Consider the following 20,196-nt stretch of genomic DNA (forward strand, 5'->3'; position numbering starts at 1 on the left):
CAGTTCAAAGGTTCACAGTCTCTGGAACCTTTTGGCCTACTGAGCACATGCAATGCTTATGCAAGCTGCCCAACTTTACACAAACCACTTAACTCTATGTAAAAAGACTAGACAGGCCAGGGGACATACCAGCCTGTAGCCTACTTACCTTCCCTCAATAGATCAGGGAACTAAACCTATACATAATAAGTATCTATACTGGATACTTGCATAGGCATCTAAGGCTTCTAAGATTATGGGTTCCAAGATGAAACCCAAAATGCAACAACTCTATCCATAGCATTGGCCAACAATGTCTGCTATTCAAAAGCTGTTGAGAAATGCAGGTACTAAATATTTTGGTGGGTAACTACCAATCCTTTGTGTGCCAGTGATTCATAAATATTTTTGCCTTATTTCTCAGTTGATGGATACATGGCAAAACCTTTGGTTGAAGGTTTTCAGATCAGTTTTTAATTACCATTTAGAAAAAAATCTTTGATCTGTCCTAAACATATTTATGCTCTGTTGGCTAAATCAGTCTGCTTATGAATTCTAAAATCACTTTCAGTAGTTGTATAGTAATTATTTCAAGTGCCTGCTTCCAGACTACCAATGAGAAAAGAATGCAATGGACAGCAGCTGTCTAGAGCATGTCCTCTTGCCATGTCAACTCAGATTAGCCTTGCTAATGAGATGCAACTATGGACCTCCAGCATATTTCACTTCCTGTCTGCAAGCCTCATGTCAACTACTGTCACAAGAGAAAGTACCAGTTATCATGACCTATTTCCTTACTCTCCATGATGTCTCCATCCACATACACCTACATAGAGCTACCACACTATTAAAGTCCATTAGTGAATCTCCAGTGAAGACCACATTCTCAATTCCAAATGAATAATATTATTCCCATAGGGACTCATGCTAGAGGGACAGGGTTAATTTATCTGAAACAGGCCACTGGGTTATGTCAGCCTCACTGGGCAGCCCATCCATTCAAGTTATACCTCCAATCACTCAGGCCAAGTCTCTTCATCACAAACCTCAAGGAAATGGGGCGGACCCTTTCAGGACCCTGTATTCTCTTTTTTTTTCCTCATCAGTTTGGACAGAGTCCCTGGTTTTTAGATTTCAGGATTTGCATTTTGTAGCGCAACCAAAACAAACTACAAATATAACCTTAAGATCAATATTGTTCACCGTACAAGATGCGTAAAAGGTTTTGAGGGAGAAGAGAAAAATCACAAATGATTAAATTGAAAAATGAATTGTGATACTTTCCATGTGCTCCATCAAAGTAGCTATTGTGGAAAAGTGATGCTAAAAGCATGTTACTAATTAAGTGATAACAATACAATCCATACAATCCCCATTATTTAAAAAAGTATATTCATTTAAAAAACAAAACTGGTATGCAAAAACCTAACTCTTCCAACAGATATGTTTTGAGAGGCAAGTGCATTGTTTCCTTGATATCAGCACTTTATATATATATATATAATTAAAAGTTACTGTATTTTCAAAGGATTAAATTTGATCTATCACTGGCTTTTATAGATTTTATGAGGTTTTACATATGACTATTTTTCTTAAAAACCTAGGTAGAATGCAATTACAAAGCTATGAGTTCTGTGTAGTACAGTTCTGTTAATATTGATGTTAATACAAACTTTTAATACTGTATAGTTCATTTAAAAATGCTTGCTTAGCACTGCTGCTAGTATAAAGGATGATTCCTTTTTTACCTAAGTGCTTCGTAGTTGTATATGTTTTGCTTAGTCAGCATTTGCCACCTTATGGTACAGAAGATATTAAATTGAATGAATATGTTAGGTTTGAAAAATTGCTTTAAAGGATATGTGGAAGAGACTCTGATTGGTCTTTGAAAGTTTCAGAGTAGATTCAGTCCTTTAAGGTTTTTTTTTTTTAGATTTTATTCTCATGCTGAAAGGAGAACTGGAAAACATGATGATCAGTCAATAATTAAAACGCAGAGATTTTTTTTTTCAACGAACCAATGGGAAGTTTATTACTTGAAGCTCTCTTGCCTAACAATTAAAAATTATAGGCCAGATTGTGGTATTGTTACTTACATTATGTGATAGTTTACATGACAAGTCCTATTGGGACTGGGTAGATGTAAAATGCTATCCAATCTTAGTAAGCTTTCATTATCTGGTTTTATGTTTGTATTCTTTAGATCAGATAGTATATAGTAACATTATAAAGTATCAACACAAGTATGATTTATAGGTGTGACTGTGTTTCATTTGCTTTTTATGTCAGTTTTTATATGTGAGTGCATGGGCTTAGTAAGGTTGAGGGTATTTTTTTTAAATTATGTGCATCTACCACAGATTTTGTTGTCAGATACTTTTTATAAAAATTCAAATAAACTCCCCACACCTGATTATAACATCCCCAAATTTCAAAACCTGCATAGATGCCTAAAAATACTCTCACAAAAGGAAAATATATGCTTCTGGTACCATGAGTTTCTGTATCAAGTAATAAATACCTGTTACGATATATTTGCCAGGATTTATACCCTTCTGTCTTCTAAATTTGGGAATCATCTCTACATATTTCAAGATTCACACTAGTAACAGATCAATGGGCTTTAGGACAGAATTTATGCATAATCCGGCATAAGTGATCAGAAACCAGTTTAACCCTGTAACAGAAGCTCAGTGCACATAGACTAGTTTCAAAATGACAGAAACTGTTTTTAGATATACCTGGATGGAGGTAGTATCAGATTTAATCTGGTTAGGTTAGACCAGTCTATTGAACTTCAGTACCAAATCCCCTCCTGAATCAAGTTAGGTCACAGTCCTCCAGCATCCCAGGATGCTTTGCAGATCCATGTTAACTCCTGACACGGGGCAGCACTCTGGAACTCAGCTGTACTCAGCTGCTCTGAGCTGTCAGCCTTAGGCAGGGAGCAGGGGAAAGGGAGCATCTGTAGCTCTATGTATACAATCCTGGCATCTGTGTCCCTGACCCTGATCCTTGTGTGGCAAAGAAGTGAGGAGAGGGGAGCTGTTCCCCTCACTTGTCCCAGCTGCCAGTGGAGGGTTCGGGATTGACTGAGAGTGTGGGGGGTCAGGGGGCAAAAAGGTAAGAAAGTTTTGTTGACTTAACAAATACACAACTACATGTAGTAACAAGACAAACAATGACAGACAAGAATAATTTGTCAGCAACTTATTGGCAGTCCCTTCTAAAGCCTGATGTATGACCAGTTTCTCTTTCCTCAAAGCTCAGTGGAGTCAGGTGTCCCTGATCAGTGCTGTCTGAGAGGTACCAGGAAGGACCCTGGTATTCAGTCCTTGGGCTCCTCGAGATCCATGGGCCCACTGATCCAGGTCAACAGCTAATTAATCCTTTTCAAAGAAGAATTTTGCTTCTGAATGATTTCTGGATGTTTCAGCCAATTTATAATTTCTGAACTGTGCTGATAACTTACAGCCACTCAGATTCTTTTTACTTCAATTGTCCTTAGACTGACTAATAACAGTACAAGCCTTGCATTCTTTTGATAAGGTTAATTTTAACTATGCCACAGGGCCTTACTACTTCAAGGTTTTGCTAAATTTACTAGGCCTTACTTTATACTTTAATTAGGCTCTTAGCAACAACATGTAACTTAATATCTAAAGAAATGACAAAAAAAACCCACTTAGTCTAATCTTCATAGAGCCTTCAGCAAGCACTTTTATCACACAGACATAATTTCAGCTGTCACACTCACTGCTCTGTCATGTGGGGATACAGACTCAGAGACACTGGTGCAGCCACAGCCTGGCAGGAGAGGAGTGAAATACTCATGTCTGTGTCCCTATGTGGCAGAGTAGTGAGAGGAGGGAAGATACTCTCCTTCCCACTTGGATACAGGCTCATAAATGTAGGTGGGGAGGAGAGGAAGGTGAAATCCAAGCCTCTGCCTCTATGTATTTTTGTTCCTACATGCTGGTCACAGGGGTTGGAGGGGAGTGGTTCCCCCTCCCCTAACTATTTTGTCATGGAAGACTGTGAGTGAGGGAATGCAAGTGCTGGGGATTGGCCCCCTCCTTCCCAGAGAGAGCAGGTTGGGGAGGGAGGAGGGAACTGCTCCCCCATGCCCAGTACCCAGTTAAGTGGCCTGTCAACTGAGCTCAACTTGGCATTCTCCAACAGCGTCCCCAACCTGCTGTCCTGGCCAGTGCAGGCACCTCATGTGCCAGCATCTGTTCTGTTCCCTCCTGACCTAACATAGGGCACTTAAGGTAAAGTGAAAAAGTTAGATCACTTCTGTGTTGGGCTTTTTGGAACCTCTCTACTTAGCCTCAGTCAGAATTTTTGCCAGTACTGCAGTGTTCTGTTTCTACTTCACTTCTTGAAGGAGTCATCTTATAAGAGACTGTTACATCTGAAGATCTTTCTTCTCTCTTTTCAAGCAATAGAAAGAGCCCCCCTGTCAGTCGCAAAGAAGGGTACTCTATTCCAGCTCTTTCCTGGAATCAAAGAACATGGCAAGTTGGCATTCCTTTGTTATGCAGATTGCTTGTTCTATCATTCACAGCCCTAGCTCTAAATCCAACTCTCAACTTACAAAATGCAAACTTTCATACATCTGTTGAATAAGGATCTGTAAATGTCAGAAAGGCTACCAGTGTAAGGTCCTTCCATTTGTTCTGCCTCTGGCACTAAAAAAATTATGAAGCTCCTAACCTTCATCACTGCTAACCTAAGGAGACAAGGTATATAGTCTACCCATATTTAGACATCTGGCTTATACAATGAAAGGTGCCACCACAAATAAACCCAGCTACACAGCATACTCCATCTATTTCTTACCCTTGATCTAAAGAGCAACAAAGAAAAATTAAAGTTGGCACAGGTACAAAGAACAGAGCTCCGGGGAGTACTACTACCAAGTAGAGTAGCATGGGTGGATTTAACATGATTACTTAAATTTTTGCTTAATTCTAGTCAACCATTATACATGGTAAGAATGTGTGTAAGTCTCAGTCAGGCCTCTTGCATCTTCATCAGATAGCCTGCAATGCATTCAAGCTTGATTAAAATAAACCTACATCATGGATTGGCATTATTTAGACATTCCTCTGTTCATTTACAGGATGTTTAATGATTAGTAAACTGGTCAAAAGCTCTCGCATAAGGAGATGTGAAAAGTGTCCTTTATACAACATCTTTACATCAATATAATAGTAATAGAGTCTTCACTATTGAGGTAACCAAAACAGGTCTTCATGTAAAATGTTGTAAAATTCAGTTCAAAGAATTAATGCTTTGTTATTTCCTCCACTTGGCAATAACATCAGTTCAGATTCTGAAGGACAACTTAACAAAAATTATGTAGAAAAAGAAAGGGTACTTCCTGATACGTAATGATTTTGATACCAGAACTATCATATCTGATGAAAGATATCTCATACAGTAGCTTATTTACCAGGCTTACAAAATGGATAAAAAAAAGAAGAGCAAGAATGGGAAACTTAGGACAAAGTGATCCACAATGTTTACCAGGAATAATGACATCCAATAAAAGATCTGTTTCCTACGTTATATTCCACAGGGAGGTAAAGTCCAGAGACCATTTCAGCTGCCTTTCTCATAACCTTGGCCAGATGTAATCCATCTTCCAATTCCATTGATCCAAAGAGTACTCTGGAAGACTGGATAAGATAGATAGCTGTTCCCATCTGGCCAAGGCAGTTTTGGTAACCAGAGCTGAAGCCATTATCAGATGAGTGTTGAAAGATCTAATAAATCAAGACAAAGGGACTGTCATGAACCCAAATTGAACCCACTTACAACTGACAACTTGCTTATATCTGAGGCTGTATATCCGACTTAGAGGAATCATGTTCCTCACATTAGAAACTATTTCACCAGACAACCATTTTCTGTAAGTAGAAGAGGTTTACTTTATGGCCTGAGCAGGACATTTACAACACTCTGCATCCTTCCAGCACTAGATTATTTACTCTTCCTGAAGGTCTCTGTTTGTTCATTATTTCAGTTAGGTGTACAGAACTACTTCTTCATATCATGCTCCTATTGAGAAATTATTTGTTTTCACAGAAGTTTGGAAAACACTTATGTTGTTTTTCCACCAGTGAGAGAGCCTACCACACTGCCCCTAAGATCTGAATGTGGTTCTTGAAAGTTAATGGGACCACCATATTAACTCATAGTCATCTACTGACCATTGCATTTACCTATGAATAACTCTGTTTTAAATAACTCTTGGCATTTGCCAAGAAAGGTTAGGAGCAACAGGTTTTCTTTATACTTTTTTTACACACTAGCAAGGTGTCACTTAAGCCTTGCCTCAAATTTCTTCCCAGAATAGTTATCGAATTTCACAGGATCATAGCAAAGTGAGGCTGGAAGAGACCTCACAAGGTCATCAAGTCCAGCCTACTGATCAAGGTAGGACCACCCTTAATTAAACTATCCCAGCCAAGTGTCTGTCTAACCTGCTCTTGAAAATTTTGAAGACTGGAGATTTCATAATTTCTCTAATTATTTTGTTTGAATATATTACTACGGCCATAATCAAAAAGTTCCTCCTAATCTCCAACCTAAATTTCTCTTGTTACAGTTTGAGGTCATTGTTCCTAGTCCTGTCAACTATGGACTATTTCCATGCTCTCTTTAATTGCCTTTCAGGTGTTAAAGGCTATTATCAAATTAGCCCTTGCTCTTCTCCTCCCCAGGCTAATTAAGCCTTGTTCTTTCAGCCTTTCCTCAGAAGTTTTTCTTCCCAGGTCCAATAATCATTTTTGTTGCTCTGCACTGAAATCTTTTCAATCTGTATAAATCCTTCTTGAAATATAGGCCCAAACCTGAACCCAAGAGCCCCACCAGTGATTAATAAAGTGGGAGAATCATTTCCCTTGATTTGCACTCATATTGGTACAACCCAGTAAGCTGTTGGCTTTTTTTTTTTTTCCAGCAAGAGCACACTATTGTCTTATATTCCATTTATGGTCCACTGTAACTGCCATGTGCTTCTCTGCAGTTCTGCAGCCTAGCCAATCATACTCCAGCCTGTATTTGGTCATGCAGCTATTCTGTCCTAAGTGCAGAGCTTTCACTTGTCCTTGTTGCATCTCATCTGATTGATTGCAGATAATTTTTCTAGCTTATCCATGTCATTTTGGATCCTAGCCCTGCCTTCCATAGTGTCTGCAACTGCACCCAAATTGGTGTCATCGGTGAATTTGCTAAATGTGCACTCAGTCATATAGATCATTAATGAAGATGTTAAACAATGCAGACCCCTGTAGAATCTCACTTGATACCTCCTCCTAACTAGACATTGAACCGCTGATGACTGCTTGTTGAGTTTGATGAACCAACCAGTTCTATATCCATTTTACAATACATATATACTTTGATGTCTGTATTTCCTTAGCTTCTTAATGAGATTGTCATGAAAGACCATGTCAAAAGCCTTGTAAAAGTCAAGGTATATCACATCCATTGCTCTTCCTCTATCCACACGTCTGTCACCTTATAAAAGGAAATCATATTTGTCAGAAATCCACTTGTTCTTAGTGAATCTATGCTGGCTGTCCATGATAACCTTATTCTCATCTAGGTGCATAGAAATAGATTTTGTGAGGATGTGCTTCATGATCTTTCCAAGTAGATTGATTGGTCTAAAATACCATGGATCCTTTTCCTTCCCATCTTGAAGATGGCTCTTTATTTGTCAGTTTCTAATCATCTGGAACCTTACCTCAACTCTAAAACTTCACAAAGAGGATAGCTAGTGGGTCTGAAATTACCTCAGCCAATTCCTTCACCACTCTAGGGTGCATCCCATCATGCCTTACTGATTTGAATGCATTGAGCTTCTCTAAATTATCCCTAACTAGTTATACCATTGTGATTGGCTGTTTGTTCTTTTCTTTTCTTTGCTGTCAAATGCACTCATCACCTGATAGTTTCCCCTATTTGTGAAGACTGAAATAAAAGAGCCATTATATACTTTAACCTTCTCTGTATCATCCATAACAAGATTACCTTCTGCATTCCGTAAGCATCCTGTAATTTCTTGGGTCTCCACTTACTTTTGACAGCAGTTCTTTTTCATGGAATTTCATTTTATTTTCTATTATAGATTTTGGCAGTTGCATCTCAGATCATATCTTGGCCTGCCTAATTTTCTCCCTGCATGCCTGTGTGATATTCTTATATACTCTTTGCTAGAACTAAAATTCCATTTTTTTTGCTAGTTTCATTTTTCAAATGCAGCTCATTGAAAAGATTGCTGCCTGGCTGGCCTCCTATTGAACTTCCCATTCTTCTCTTGCATCAGGATTGCTTGCCTCTGGGCCCTTAAGAGGACTTCCTTAAAGGACACCCAGCTTTTCTGGACTCGTTTCCCCCTCGCTTCCTGATGGATCCTGCCAACCAATTACCTAAAGCATGGTTTTCTGAAGCCCAATTTCTTTATTGTGCTACTCTTCTTCCTTCCTCCTCTTAGGATCTTGAACTCTATCATTTCATGGTCTCTGTTACTAAGTCCACCTTCATATGCTCAACCAACTCCTCTCTGCTGGTAAGCAGGAAGTCAAGAGCATTTCCCCCCCACCCCACAGTTAGCCTATCTATCAACTGTAGCAATAAGTTATTCCCAACAGACTCCAAAAAACCTGCTGGGTTGCTTTTCCCAGCAAATTTACCAATAATTATAGTCCCTCTTGTAAAACTAGGTCCTGCGACTTGGAAGCTTCTGTCAATTGTTAAGGAAGATATCATCCTTTTCCTGATTTGGTGGCTGGTAGCCTACCATGATATCCCCACCACTGTTCTTTTCATTGGCATTTACCTAGAGGCTTTCAATAGGCTTACATTCCATTTCATCTTGTACCTCAGAGCACAAGTACACCATTATCATATATAGGGTAACCTCTCCTCCTTCCCGCCCCCCCGCCTATCCTTTCCAAACAAGCCATACCCATCCATGGTCATATTCCAGTCATCTGAACTACCCTGTCACATCTCTGGTATCCATAATTCTGTAATTGTACTAAGACCTCCAGTTCTTCCTGTTTGAACCCCGTGCTTCTGACATTAGTATATAAACACTTCTGATATCTAAAACTCATTGTCTTAGCTAGTTCTTGAGAACCTTGCTAAAGCTTTCACTATTGCTTCCCTTTATTTAAGTTTTATTCAGGTCCCCTGACTCATTACTTACTTCTGGGATTTTGTCTCTATCCCCTAGTGAACTTTTTCACTAAGTTAGCAAGCCTTGCTTACACTCCTCCTCACTCGGTTAGCAGGCCTGTATGTGAAGATACTCTTCCCTCCCTGTGTCATGTAGACCCCATTTCTTCCCAGTAGTCCATCTTCTTGGAACACTACCCCATGGGCAAAGAATCTAAAGTCCTGCTGGTAACACTACTTGTGCGGCCATGTTTTTATCTCAAGGGTGCATCTGTTAGCCAGGCCTTTACAGTTTAGTAGAAATATCATTGAGGATACATTGGTCTCCTGCCCCCTTCAACCTGGCATCTAGAGCCATTTTGATCTTCTGAAAGTCACCTCTGACTGTATCATTAGTGTCCACTTGGATGAGGCTCATGGGATAGTAGTCAGAGGACCAGATGAGTCTTCAGCAAACTATCCTTGACATCTTAAATTTGATAAGTATTTTTAATCTCAGACTTGGGTTCCTGGCATGTAGCAGACCTCCCAAGCCAAAAAAAATCAGGCTGGCAGATGGATACTTCCCTGCCCCACAGGAGGAAGTCACCCAATGCCACCATCCATTCCTTTCTCTTGGCAGCAGAGGTCTGGATCTTTGTCTCTTTAAGCGAGCATGGCTTGGCCTCTCCTGCCACTGAAGTGTGCTCCATCTCATCCAGTACCAGGGCTTCATCACTGTTCTCCAACTGAACAGCCACAGGTCTGGAATAGGAGTGTTTTCAGGAAATTCCACTGATGGAAATTAATGCCTGCTCATGGCTTACAAAAAGGTTGAAACAGAAAGAAGCAGTGAGTAATCACTGACGTCATGATCATTAAGCAAGGTTTTATAGAGATCTTGGCAGTTCTAAAGACATATATAAAAGATAGAAACATAATGGCTGGACATTTCTTACAGTGAGATTCCTTATGGATACACATCACCGTGGGTGAAAGAGTTTGAGGAAAAAGTTGAGAAGAGTAGAAGATGAGAACAAGAAATACTGGAGCAAATGCAGGATTCATTGCTCTGCTTTTACCTAATGTAAAGTGATACACGAGGTTAGGAAAGTAGAGCTAAGCTAAATGTAAGGGTCTAAAATGGGAAAAAAATCTTTAAAAACCAGGATTTATACACATACTATATCACAAGCTGAAATAAGTCACTGTAATCCATGCAATAGCCCCATATTCTTCACAGGCAGACAACTTTGCCTGGCTCAGGCTGCTGCTATTAGTCTGTCTTCTTCATGGCCACTTAATTCAAACACATCAAGTGGCATTGATAACATCAGAGCATCCAAGTTGACATTTTCTAAAATAGCCTAATGGGAATTCAAGAAGTTCCTATTGAAATTCCATTGCAGTGACATGTAATTTTCAAAATGTCATTGTGGTTTTTATAAACCAAGCTCATTATGAATGTTCTTTTTTTGCAAAGAAAATATGTCACAGATAATTTTTTTTTTTATTTTGTTAGATTCTCTCTTCTTTCCCTTACACCATAAAGGCTAAAGTAAGAAAAATAATTGAAATACAAAAGAAACATAAAGGTAGCTGCATCAGCCAGGAAGTGATGCTGTTCAGAACTGCACATGCATTCAGAAAGGATTTATCTGCAATACTATCCTGCGAGTGTAAATGACCATTTTAAAATACCACACTAGTTGAAGAAAACAAATCCCAATTTGATTTTATGTGCTACTGTCTTCCAGCCTCTGAAGCAAGAAGTAATAAGGTCGAAAGCACAAACTAAAATTAAAGATCTTCATTAGTTATACATGTGTGCATAATTCCAATAAATTATAATGTTATAAGTGCAATCATATCTCTTGACTAATATATCCGTTTGTATTCTATTGCATAAATTGTTATTGTTTAATTATTTCTGTAATCTGATATTTAGTAAAATCATCTTATACTACAGCAAAATGTATTGAAAAATTAATGTGAAAACTGAGATTCAAAACTTGTGATAATTAGATACATTGACACTTGTATTTTCTATTTGAAATATAAATAAAACCTTTTATGTTCCTTTCAGCAAAGTGTTGAACACCTGCTCCTCAATTGAAATTGCATTATGGTTTTTGTCCTAGTTTTACAGTTTTAGCATTCACATTGAAAGTTGAGTTTTCATTTACTGTGTGATATTAGCATTGTTTTGACCATGGGTCAATATCATTTTAAGTTGTCATCTAAAGTATTTTTTATCTTCAATAAATAAGTATCATTTAAAATAATGTAATTGCTTATTTCTGTCACCTTTTAGTAATGATCTTTTAAGCTCTCCTTTTATGGAATATAATGTTACAAATGCTAGCCATTTTCATTACAGATAAAAAGACTTGTGGGCCTCATGAATTCCAGTGCAAAAACAACAACTGTATTCCAGATCACTGGAGATGTGACAGCCAGAATGACTGTGGAGATAATTCAGATGAAGAAAACTGCAGTAAGTAGCTTTTATCTAATGGCATGTTTTGAGCTTTACAGCCTATTTAATAAGAAGGAAGGCTTTTTTAATACCTACAAAAACACAAGTACACCTCACGTTTGTTTGAAATTGCATTTAATCCTCAAAATGAATTGACATGAATCTAAAATAGTGATTCCAAAAAGTCTCTGACTTGAGTTATTTTCACTAAGATCTGCGACCCACTATAAACATATAATGAACAAATGGGGAAATATAATATCCAATGGAGTACTTGACAAACTACAAGGTTTACGGTTAAGCCATAAAACAGAGGTTTGGTTCATTTGCTTTTTCTATCTTAGGGTAGAGTATGTATCTGAGTACAAGTCAGCAAAATTCACTGAGTGTGTTCCTAAGAAGATAGGCACCTGTCAATAGCAGGAGTGCTGCTTGGGTCAAACACTACTTCATGTGTTATACTTCATATAATCTTTGGAAGAAGTGCCATATTTTAAATTTAATGAGAGTTTCTAAAATGCTTATTCACATCTAAGGGCAGGCATTCATTATAACCCCTAAAGCTGCAGCATGAGCAGCTTCCATTTCCAACAAAGCTCTATAATACTAGTTTCAGAGAATCAGTCTAACTCTTTCCCAATTAATGAAAAACAATTCTCAATGAGTATCTTCCCCAATCCCTGAAATATAATTTTGACTAAGGCAGTGCTGAATGCAGGGGTATATGCTTACAGTGAGTGCAGGGGTATATGCTTACAGGAGTATATGCTTACAGTGCCAAAAATACTTTTTGCAGCTGTGCATACCTCTGCATGTGTACTTTGGTCTGGGGCAAAATGCCCCACTTAGTTTCATAGTAGCCAGGGTCAGGAGGGACCTGAACAGATCATCTAGGCTGAACCCCTGCCACAGGCAGGAATGAATGCTGGGTTCACAAGGCCCCAGACAGGTGATCATCCAACCTCCTCTTGAATTTGCCCAAGGTAGGGGCAAGGACCACTTCCCTGGAAAGTTGGTTCTAGATTTTGGCCACCCTAACTGTAAAAAATTGCTTTCTGATCTCTAACCTAAACCTATTCTCCATCAGCTTATTACCATTGTTCCTCGTCATCCCAGGTGGTGCTGGGGAGAAAAGGTCTCTACCTATTTTCTGCTGATTTCCCCTGATGAGTTTGTAGGATGCCACCACATCCCCCCTCAGCCTCCTCTTGCTGAAACTGAACAGGTTCTGGTCCCTCAGTCTCTCCTCGTAGGGCCTGTCCTGCTGCCCTCTCCTCAGTCTCTCCTTGTAGGGCTTTTCCTGCTGTCCTGCTGCCCTCTCACCAAATGGGTGGCCCTCCTCTGAACCCTCTCCAGGTTGGCCACATCCCTTTTGAAGTGTGGCGCCCAGTACTGGATGCAGTACTCCAACGGTGGCCTGACCAAAGTCGCATAGAGGGGGTCCACTTCTCCTGGCTTCTGGTGTGCTGGAGGAGCCAGGGCAGAACTGAAGGAGGGGAGATACTACTAAGATCCAGAGTATCTCCCAGGTCTACCAGAGCATGTTCCTGTGGCATGCATCACATTGCTTTTTTTTTTCTGCTCCTAGGAATTCTCAGTAGCAAATTTTGCCTCCATGTAGCAAATTTGCAGCACAAGGGCACATTTTAATGTGTCAGGCAAGTGGTTTGTGGTGCCGCAATGAGGCTTCAGTTGCCAAAAAACACACATGTTTGCATGTCTGGATCTGACCAAGGGCCAAAATTTAGCCATCAGTATCATTGTTCCACAGTTTTCAAGAACAAATTCCAACATTATGGCCTCCTCAGTTTAATTTGCTTGGCTCTTCTTTTTTTTTTCTTATAAAATATAAGAAAGGAATACCTGTAAGTCTCTTGCTTGTCATTCATACTTACACAGTGATTTGCCACCTATAAACGTCTGAAGCACTACCCTTGAGATAATACATCTGGCTTAGAGTTTTGAAAAACAGTTGGCTAAGTTAGGTACCCAGATCCATGTTTAGTAAATATTGGGCACATCTACACGTGCATTAATGTGCCGCTGGTACTGCGCATTAAGTTTAGTACCTCTAATATGAGGTGCTACCTAAATGCACACTAGCCGATGCTAATAGAAAGTAGCAACAATGCAGAATTTTTGTGAAACTTAATGTGCAGGAGACTAATTTTTGCGATGACACATTAATGCAGAGTAGAATTAGCCTGCTGTGCATTAAGTGTCTCATGTAGACATTCCCACTGAGGCTTCATCTTCCACTCAGGGCAGTGGAATCCATAAGAGTTAAGCACCTTTGAAGACCAGGCCATATTACTTTGGAGCCTAAAATTTGATTTCTTATGCATAACTTTTGGTATCACCAAAAATGTGTTCATATTGTTACCTAAATCTATGTTATTATTGTTTTCAGAATGTAAGTACAATATGTCTAATGACCACTTGAATCCTTTTAGGTCAGTTAGTTATAATATTTCAATCAAGAGTCTGTTGTCCATGCTATACCTCTTTTAAAATCTGATTTCCCTAGAATTTGAAATTAACACAATCTTCAGTCAAATAATGTGTCATCTTTCAGTATATTTTCATGTTTCAAATTTAAAAAATGTCTTCCATTTCCTTGTGTCCTAACTGTCTGTTTTAAACGCTTCAAAAAAAAAAAAGGCAGACAAGGTTCTTTCCGTAAATCAGATATCTTTTATTAGGCCAACTCAAATGGTTGAGAAAATTCTTCTTTGCAAGCTTTTGCGTATAAATGCCCTTTGTTAGGCTGAGGAAGCATCTGCAGGTCAGTACTCTTCTTGGATAGAATGAATAGTAAAGAAGCCAGAGCCTGGTGGTGTGCATACAAGAAAGTCAGTCAATGAAGATATAAATTAGGGAATCAGTTGGGAGGGGAGGGGAATGAATGTGGCTGGCAAATAGTGGAAAGGTACTTGGGGAGTCAGATGTTAGGCAGGTTATAATGTGTTATAAATCCAATGTCTATACTGAGTCCATGATGTTTTGTACCCAGTAGGTTGATTAAGTCAAGTGTGTAGGCTCATCTGTGAAAGGTGTTTTATAAATTCCCTCTGAGGCTTAGAACTGAGAGATTTCAGAGAGAGTCGTTTTCTTGTGAGAAATGTGCCCTCACAGGTACTTGGGTATTCTTGTCTTTGATATGAGTAGATTTCCGGTGTGTATTTATCCTGGTGCACAGTTGTTTGGTCTCTCCCACATATTTTCCATTAGGGCATTTGCTGCATTGGATGATATATATAACATTTCTGGAGGTGCAGATGTGAGATCCAGGAATGGTGATGGTTCTGTTGTGGGGTGTAGTGATTGGGGGGTTGGTGGAGATATGTTGGCAGGTTTTACATTTCTTGTCATGGCATAGTCTTTATCCATTTGGTGTGTTTTGGCCCATAGACTTATATCACCCCTTCTGTAACCTATACAAAAAATCTTCAAACTAATGCAACCCATACTAGAAGAAGACCCAAGTCTTAAAGAGATCTTCCCAGAAACACCCATCCTATTAAACAAGCACCAAACCTTACTAACCTCATCACCAGAGGCAGACTTTCTAGAGACAAGAAATTTAAAACCTGCCAACACATCTCCACCAACCCCACAATTACACTCCACAACAGAACCATCACCATTCCTGGACCTTATAGCTGCACCTCCACAAATTTTATGTGTCTCATACAATGCACCAAATGGCCTGATGGAAAATATGTAGGAGAGACGAAACAACAAGAATGAACGCACACCAGAAATCTATCAAAGATAAGAATACCCAATTACCAGTGGGGGGACATTTCTCACAATAAAGCCACTCTCTCTAGAATCTTTAGTTCTAATCCTCAAAGGGAATTTAGAAAACATCTTTCGCAGACGAGCCTATGAACTTCACTTCATCAACCTACTGAATGCCAAAAAAAATGGACTAAATATAGACAGTGAATTTACAACACATTATAACCTGCTTAACATCTGACTTCACGCATCAACTGCAGATACTTCCTCAGCCTGATGAAGGGTATTTATACCCAAAACCTTGCAAAGAATTTTTCCAACTATTTGAGTTGGTCTAATAAAAGGTATAAGATTTACCCAAAGAACCTGGTCTGCCTATATCCTTAGACTAACGTGGCTCAACTATACCCCTCAAAAAAAAAGATAACTTTCAGTTAAAAGTGTGAAACTGAGCCACTTCAAGAGGTGGCTTTTATCCATTTCCTATTTGTGAGAAATTCCCACCAAATCAAGGACTGACTTGAAGGAGAGGAAAATGAAGCCATTAATACTTACAAACTTTAATACTTACATAATACTTTCTCACCTATGTAGCAGATAAATAAATATTTTCAAGGAGAATAAAATATTCTTTCAGTGGATTTTCTTATGATCCCAAAATAGTTTAAATGTTTGAGAAGCAAAAAGTAAATCTTAAAAATATTAATAATGTTTACAAAATAAATACCAAAGCATCTACTTGCAATTAGTCATCCACAAATTAGTACTTATTTATGAACTGCTTTTCTACATTTTAGAAATATGATAACAGTGGAGCAATCAGCTGCCAGTTATATTTTGATTCATTAAACTTGCTTCTTTTTTTTTTCTATTTACAAGGATAAATAAACCTCCCACTCAGTCCTGACTGTTCCTTAGACTCCCAGATAAAGAGATCTGTAATATGTCAGTCACCAGGCATGAAGTTAACTCCTGTGCATGGTATCTATTCACTGTCCATACATCAGCTAATTCTCATTTAAACTCAAAGGAAAACTGAAGTAATGTAGAAGTTCTGTCTAGTCTTTCTTCATAGCAATGAATTTTGCCTTCTTGCTACCACTCTGGATTTCTTAAGGCTTTTTCTTTATATAGAAATATATTTTACATGATAATTATTGATTCATCTGTTGTGGAATCTAAATAAAAATGTAATGGAAAGACATTCAAGTTTTAACTTCTAGAATCTTGATGTGTCAGGAAAATGTCTAATGTAGATTTACTTGGGTATTTGAAATGAAATTTATACAAGTCTTTACATACTATCTGAACATTACTTGAATTAAATGTACTGAAAGAACATATGTGAAATTAGAAGTGTGAAACATTTTACAAATATATATTAAACTGCATGTAGACATAACCTATTCATAGCATACATGAGTTTATAAATGGTATGTCAGCTAGCTGCATTAGAAAATGGGTTGTATCCATTATTATTGAGAAACATTAACTGCATTCTAAAAATTCAGCTCTGGTATTTACCTCCATGCCTACATAACCTCTTCATATGCACATGTATAGCATCAAAGTAAAGTTATCAGAAGTGAAACAGAGCAAGTATTGGAAATATTGAAACTGTATAGGGTTTTTTTTCCAGCAGGTGTTTATCATCAATGTGTTGTAAAATACCTGAATACTGAAAATCTTTCTTTAGCATGATTTTGATTGCAGCACATCACAACCAGAATTTATCATTCTGTCCTCAACTTACTTGTACCTTTCAACCACCTTTCCTGATCATGGGAAAGTAGAGCTCAAAGAGACCTCAATGTAATCTAGTGAAGCCCACTGCTCAAGACAAGATCATTTCTGCTTAAACCATCTGAGCCAAGTATATGTGCAACCTGCTATCCAAAGATGGATATTCCACAGTTTCTCTAGGTAGCCTGTTCCAGCGCTCGATCACCCTTTTAATCACCTAATTTCCAATCTAAAGTTCCCCTGCTGCAGTTTAAGGGTATTGCTCTTAGTCCTGTCCTCTTTTGTCATACAGAAAAGCCCATCTCCAACCTCTTTATAATTGCCTTCCAGATAAATGAAGACAGTTATTAAATATCCTTTCAATCTTGTCTACTCCAGACTAAATAACCCCAGCAGAAGAATCACTTCCATTGATTTGCAAGTGATGTTGATACAATCTAGTATACTGTTGACTGTTTTTTGCAACGAGAACACACTGTTGCCTCGTATTCCTTTTATGGTATAATGTTAACCCCAGGTCCTTCTTTGCAATACTGCAAGCTAGCCAGTCACTTCCTAGTCTTGATTTAAACAGTTAGTTATTCTATCCCAAGTGCAGAACTTTGTGCCTGTGCTTGTTTAATCTTATCTAATTGAGTGCAGATTATGTTTCCAGTATGTTCAGGTTATTATTGATCTCAGCCCTACTCTTCAGAGTATCTGCAACTCCATCTAACCAGATGGCCCCTGCAAATTTGCAAAGCATGCACTTTGACCCCTTCATTTAAATCAGCAATGTCTAGTTTTGGCAGGAAGTATCATACGATATTTTCCAGGGATCTGTCTTGGGTCTGGTATGTTAAACTATATCAGACCCAGAACAGACCCCTGGAGAATACCTCATGATACTTTCTGCCAAAACTAGACATTGAGCCATTGATGACTACTTGTTGAGCACGATGATGCAACCAATCATGTACTCACTTTTCAGTACTTTTAATCTAGTCTGTATTTCTTTAGCTTGTCAATGAGAACATCAAAAACTTTGGTAAAGTCAAGGTATATCATATCCACTGCTCTCCCCATTCCCTTTCCCTACTGCCATCACCAGAGCATGTTACTTTATTGTAGAAGGAAATCATGTAGCTCAGGTATGACATGCTCTTTGAATCCATGCTAGCTGTTCCTGATCAGCTTTTTCTACTCTAGGTGCATAGTAATAGATTCCTCAAAGATTTGTTTCATGGTTTTTCCAGGCATCGAGGTCAGAAGGACTGGTCTATAGTTCCAGAGATCTTCCTTCTTCCTTTTTTTTAAAAATGAGCACCATATTTTTCTTTTTCCCGTCATCCCTAGCTCCACACCCTCAGGCTTCACAATTTTTTTTTAAAGAGGATAGCTAACAATTTTGAAATTACTTCAGCCAATCACATGGTCCTGATGCAAAAACTACAAAAATCATTCAAATAACTTAATTGACCTTAGTGGTTTTAGATAACACCCAGGCAAAAAGTTCTTTACAAATGATGCAGTCCTATATTTTCTTACCTTTGTAGAGGCAAGGATTTTTGTGGGATATCTTTTATTGGATGACCAACGTAAATAAACCTTTGAACGCAAAGCATTCTTCATCAGCATCCTACACTTAAAAGCTTGTCTACTTCTATCCCAACAATGCTCTTTTTCTAATAAAAGCTATCACCCACAAAAATCCTTGTCTCATTCTGCACCATCATGGCTAAGACATAATTCCAACACTATCTTACCTTTAGAGATACTTCCAAAGCCATTACACAAAAAAGATATCTACCAACAGTCATTTAGGCCTCTTCCAGATAAATGTGGATCCTAGAGAAATTTAGAGCTCTGGCTATGTCAATTTGGAAAGGAATACGTTGAAATCAAAGTGAAAGCTACATGTCCACTCTTCTCAATCAGTAACACTTACTTACTGAACATTCCCTCCCTCCTCCTTTTTTGGGTAAGGGTAGATTTTTTCAAAATACTATTTTCTCTTGCCACTAAATCATCATAGTAAAGAATGTTATATTTTAGTCAGTCATCTTCTTTTCTTTCTAAAGAAAAACAATGTGCTCTTTGTTGAATATAAAGAATACAAATTGACTGCATAAAACTGCAAAAAAATGTAGAAAAATGTTTTAAAATGCCATGAAAGCAACCAGAGCAGGAATATGTGTTAGTGATGCTAGATAATCTTTTAAACGGTCTTTTGTATGTTTCATGAATAATGATTCTTATCCTGCTTCCCTTGAAATCAGCAGTAAACCTTCTGACGGTTTCAGTGGAAAGAGGATAAAGTCAATAGTTCTTCTCACATTAGACTACTGCTTTCTTATTCATAGTAGGATCAATAACTGTGTATTGCATAACTTTTGGCACAATATAGCTACAAAATATAGTACTTTTAAAAATTTACTATATTAGATTTATAAATGTAATCCTGCATAAAAAAAAATTCTTATCATTAACCTACATGTTTTAGGAAATATACATACTCAATATAAATGGGTGCAAGGATCTGAAAGGACTGTGCTCAACTCAATATGATCTGAATTTTCAAAAAAATAATATGGTGCTTTCCAGTTATTCAGTCAAATTTCTTAACCCTTATGGAGTGTTTATGTAAAATGGAATTTGAAAGCATCTGGCCTTACCAGATGTACAAGTGACTAAGCAGTTGAGTCTTATTACATACTAGTACCGATTCTTTGCCCGGGTTTTTATATTTGTACTTGCAGTGTTTATTTATTTTCAATGAACTTAGTACAACATATTTAGATGATTTTTTTTTTGAAGAGCATGGTACAACATATCCAACATTTCATATTTAACAGGGAGCGAGAAAAAAGCAAGTGTCAATATAATAATGACAATTGAACTGAATTTACTGCCTCCAAAATGGAACAGTACCAGTTTGTTATTTGAGAAGTGAAGTAATCCCAGTCAATAGAAGACCCAAAAAGGGTCAAGTGAAAAATAACCCACCTATAATTTTCCTTGAGTGGTATTCAGTAATTTTGGAAGGTTTAGAGTAGACAAGACCAACCATTCTTGAGTTATAAGCAAACATACAGACA

At 38.0% G+C, this 20,196-nt stretch overlaps 1 protein-coding gene across 1 annotated transcript in view; it reads left to right on the forward strand.

The window, feature by feature from the left end:
* LRP1B (LDL receptor related protein 1B) overlaps positions 1 to 20,196 on the forward strand; it is a 1,602,836-nt gene that overhangs the window by 1,425,794 nt on the left and 156,846 nt on the right. The window contains exon 67 of the mRNA XM_090045827.1: positions 11,534 to 11,650. Within this exon, the coding sequence (XP_089901953.1) occupies positions 11,534 to 11,650 (117 nt within the window). The remainder of the gene's footprint in view (positions 1 to 11,533; positions 11,651 to 20,196) is intronic.

The sequence above is a fragment of the Crocodylus siamensis genome, chromosome 4, assembly GCF_052110815.1.
Source record: "Crocodylus siamensis isolate JL-2025a chromosome 4, ASM5211081v1, whole genome shotgun sequence".
Taxonomy (NCBI): domain Eukaryota; kingdom Metazoa; phylum Chordata; order Crocodylia; family Crocodylidae; genus Crocodylus; species Crocodylus siamensis.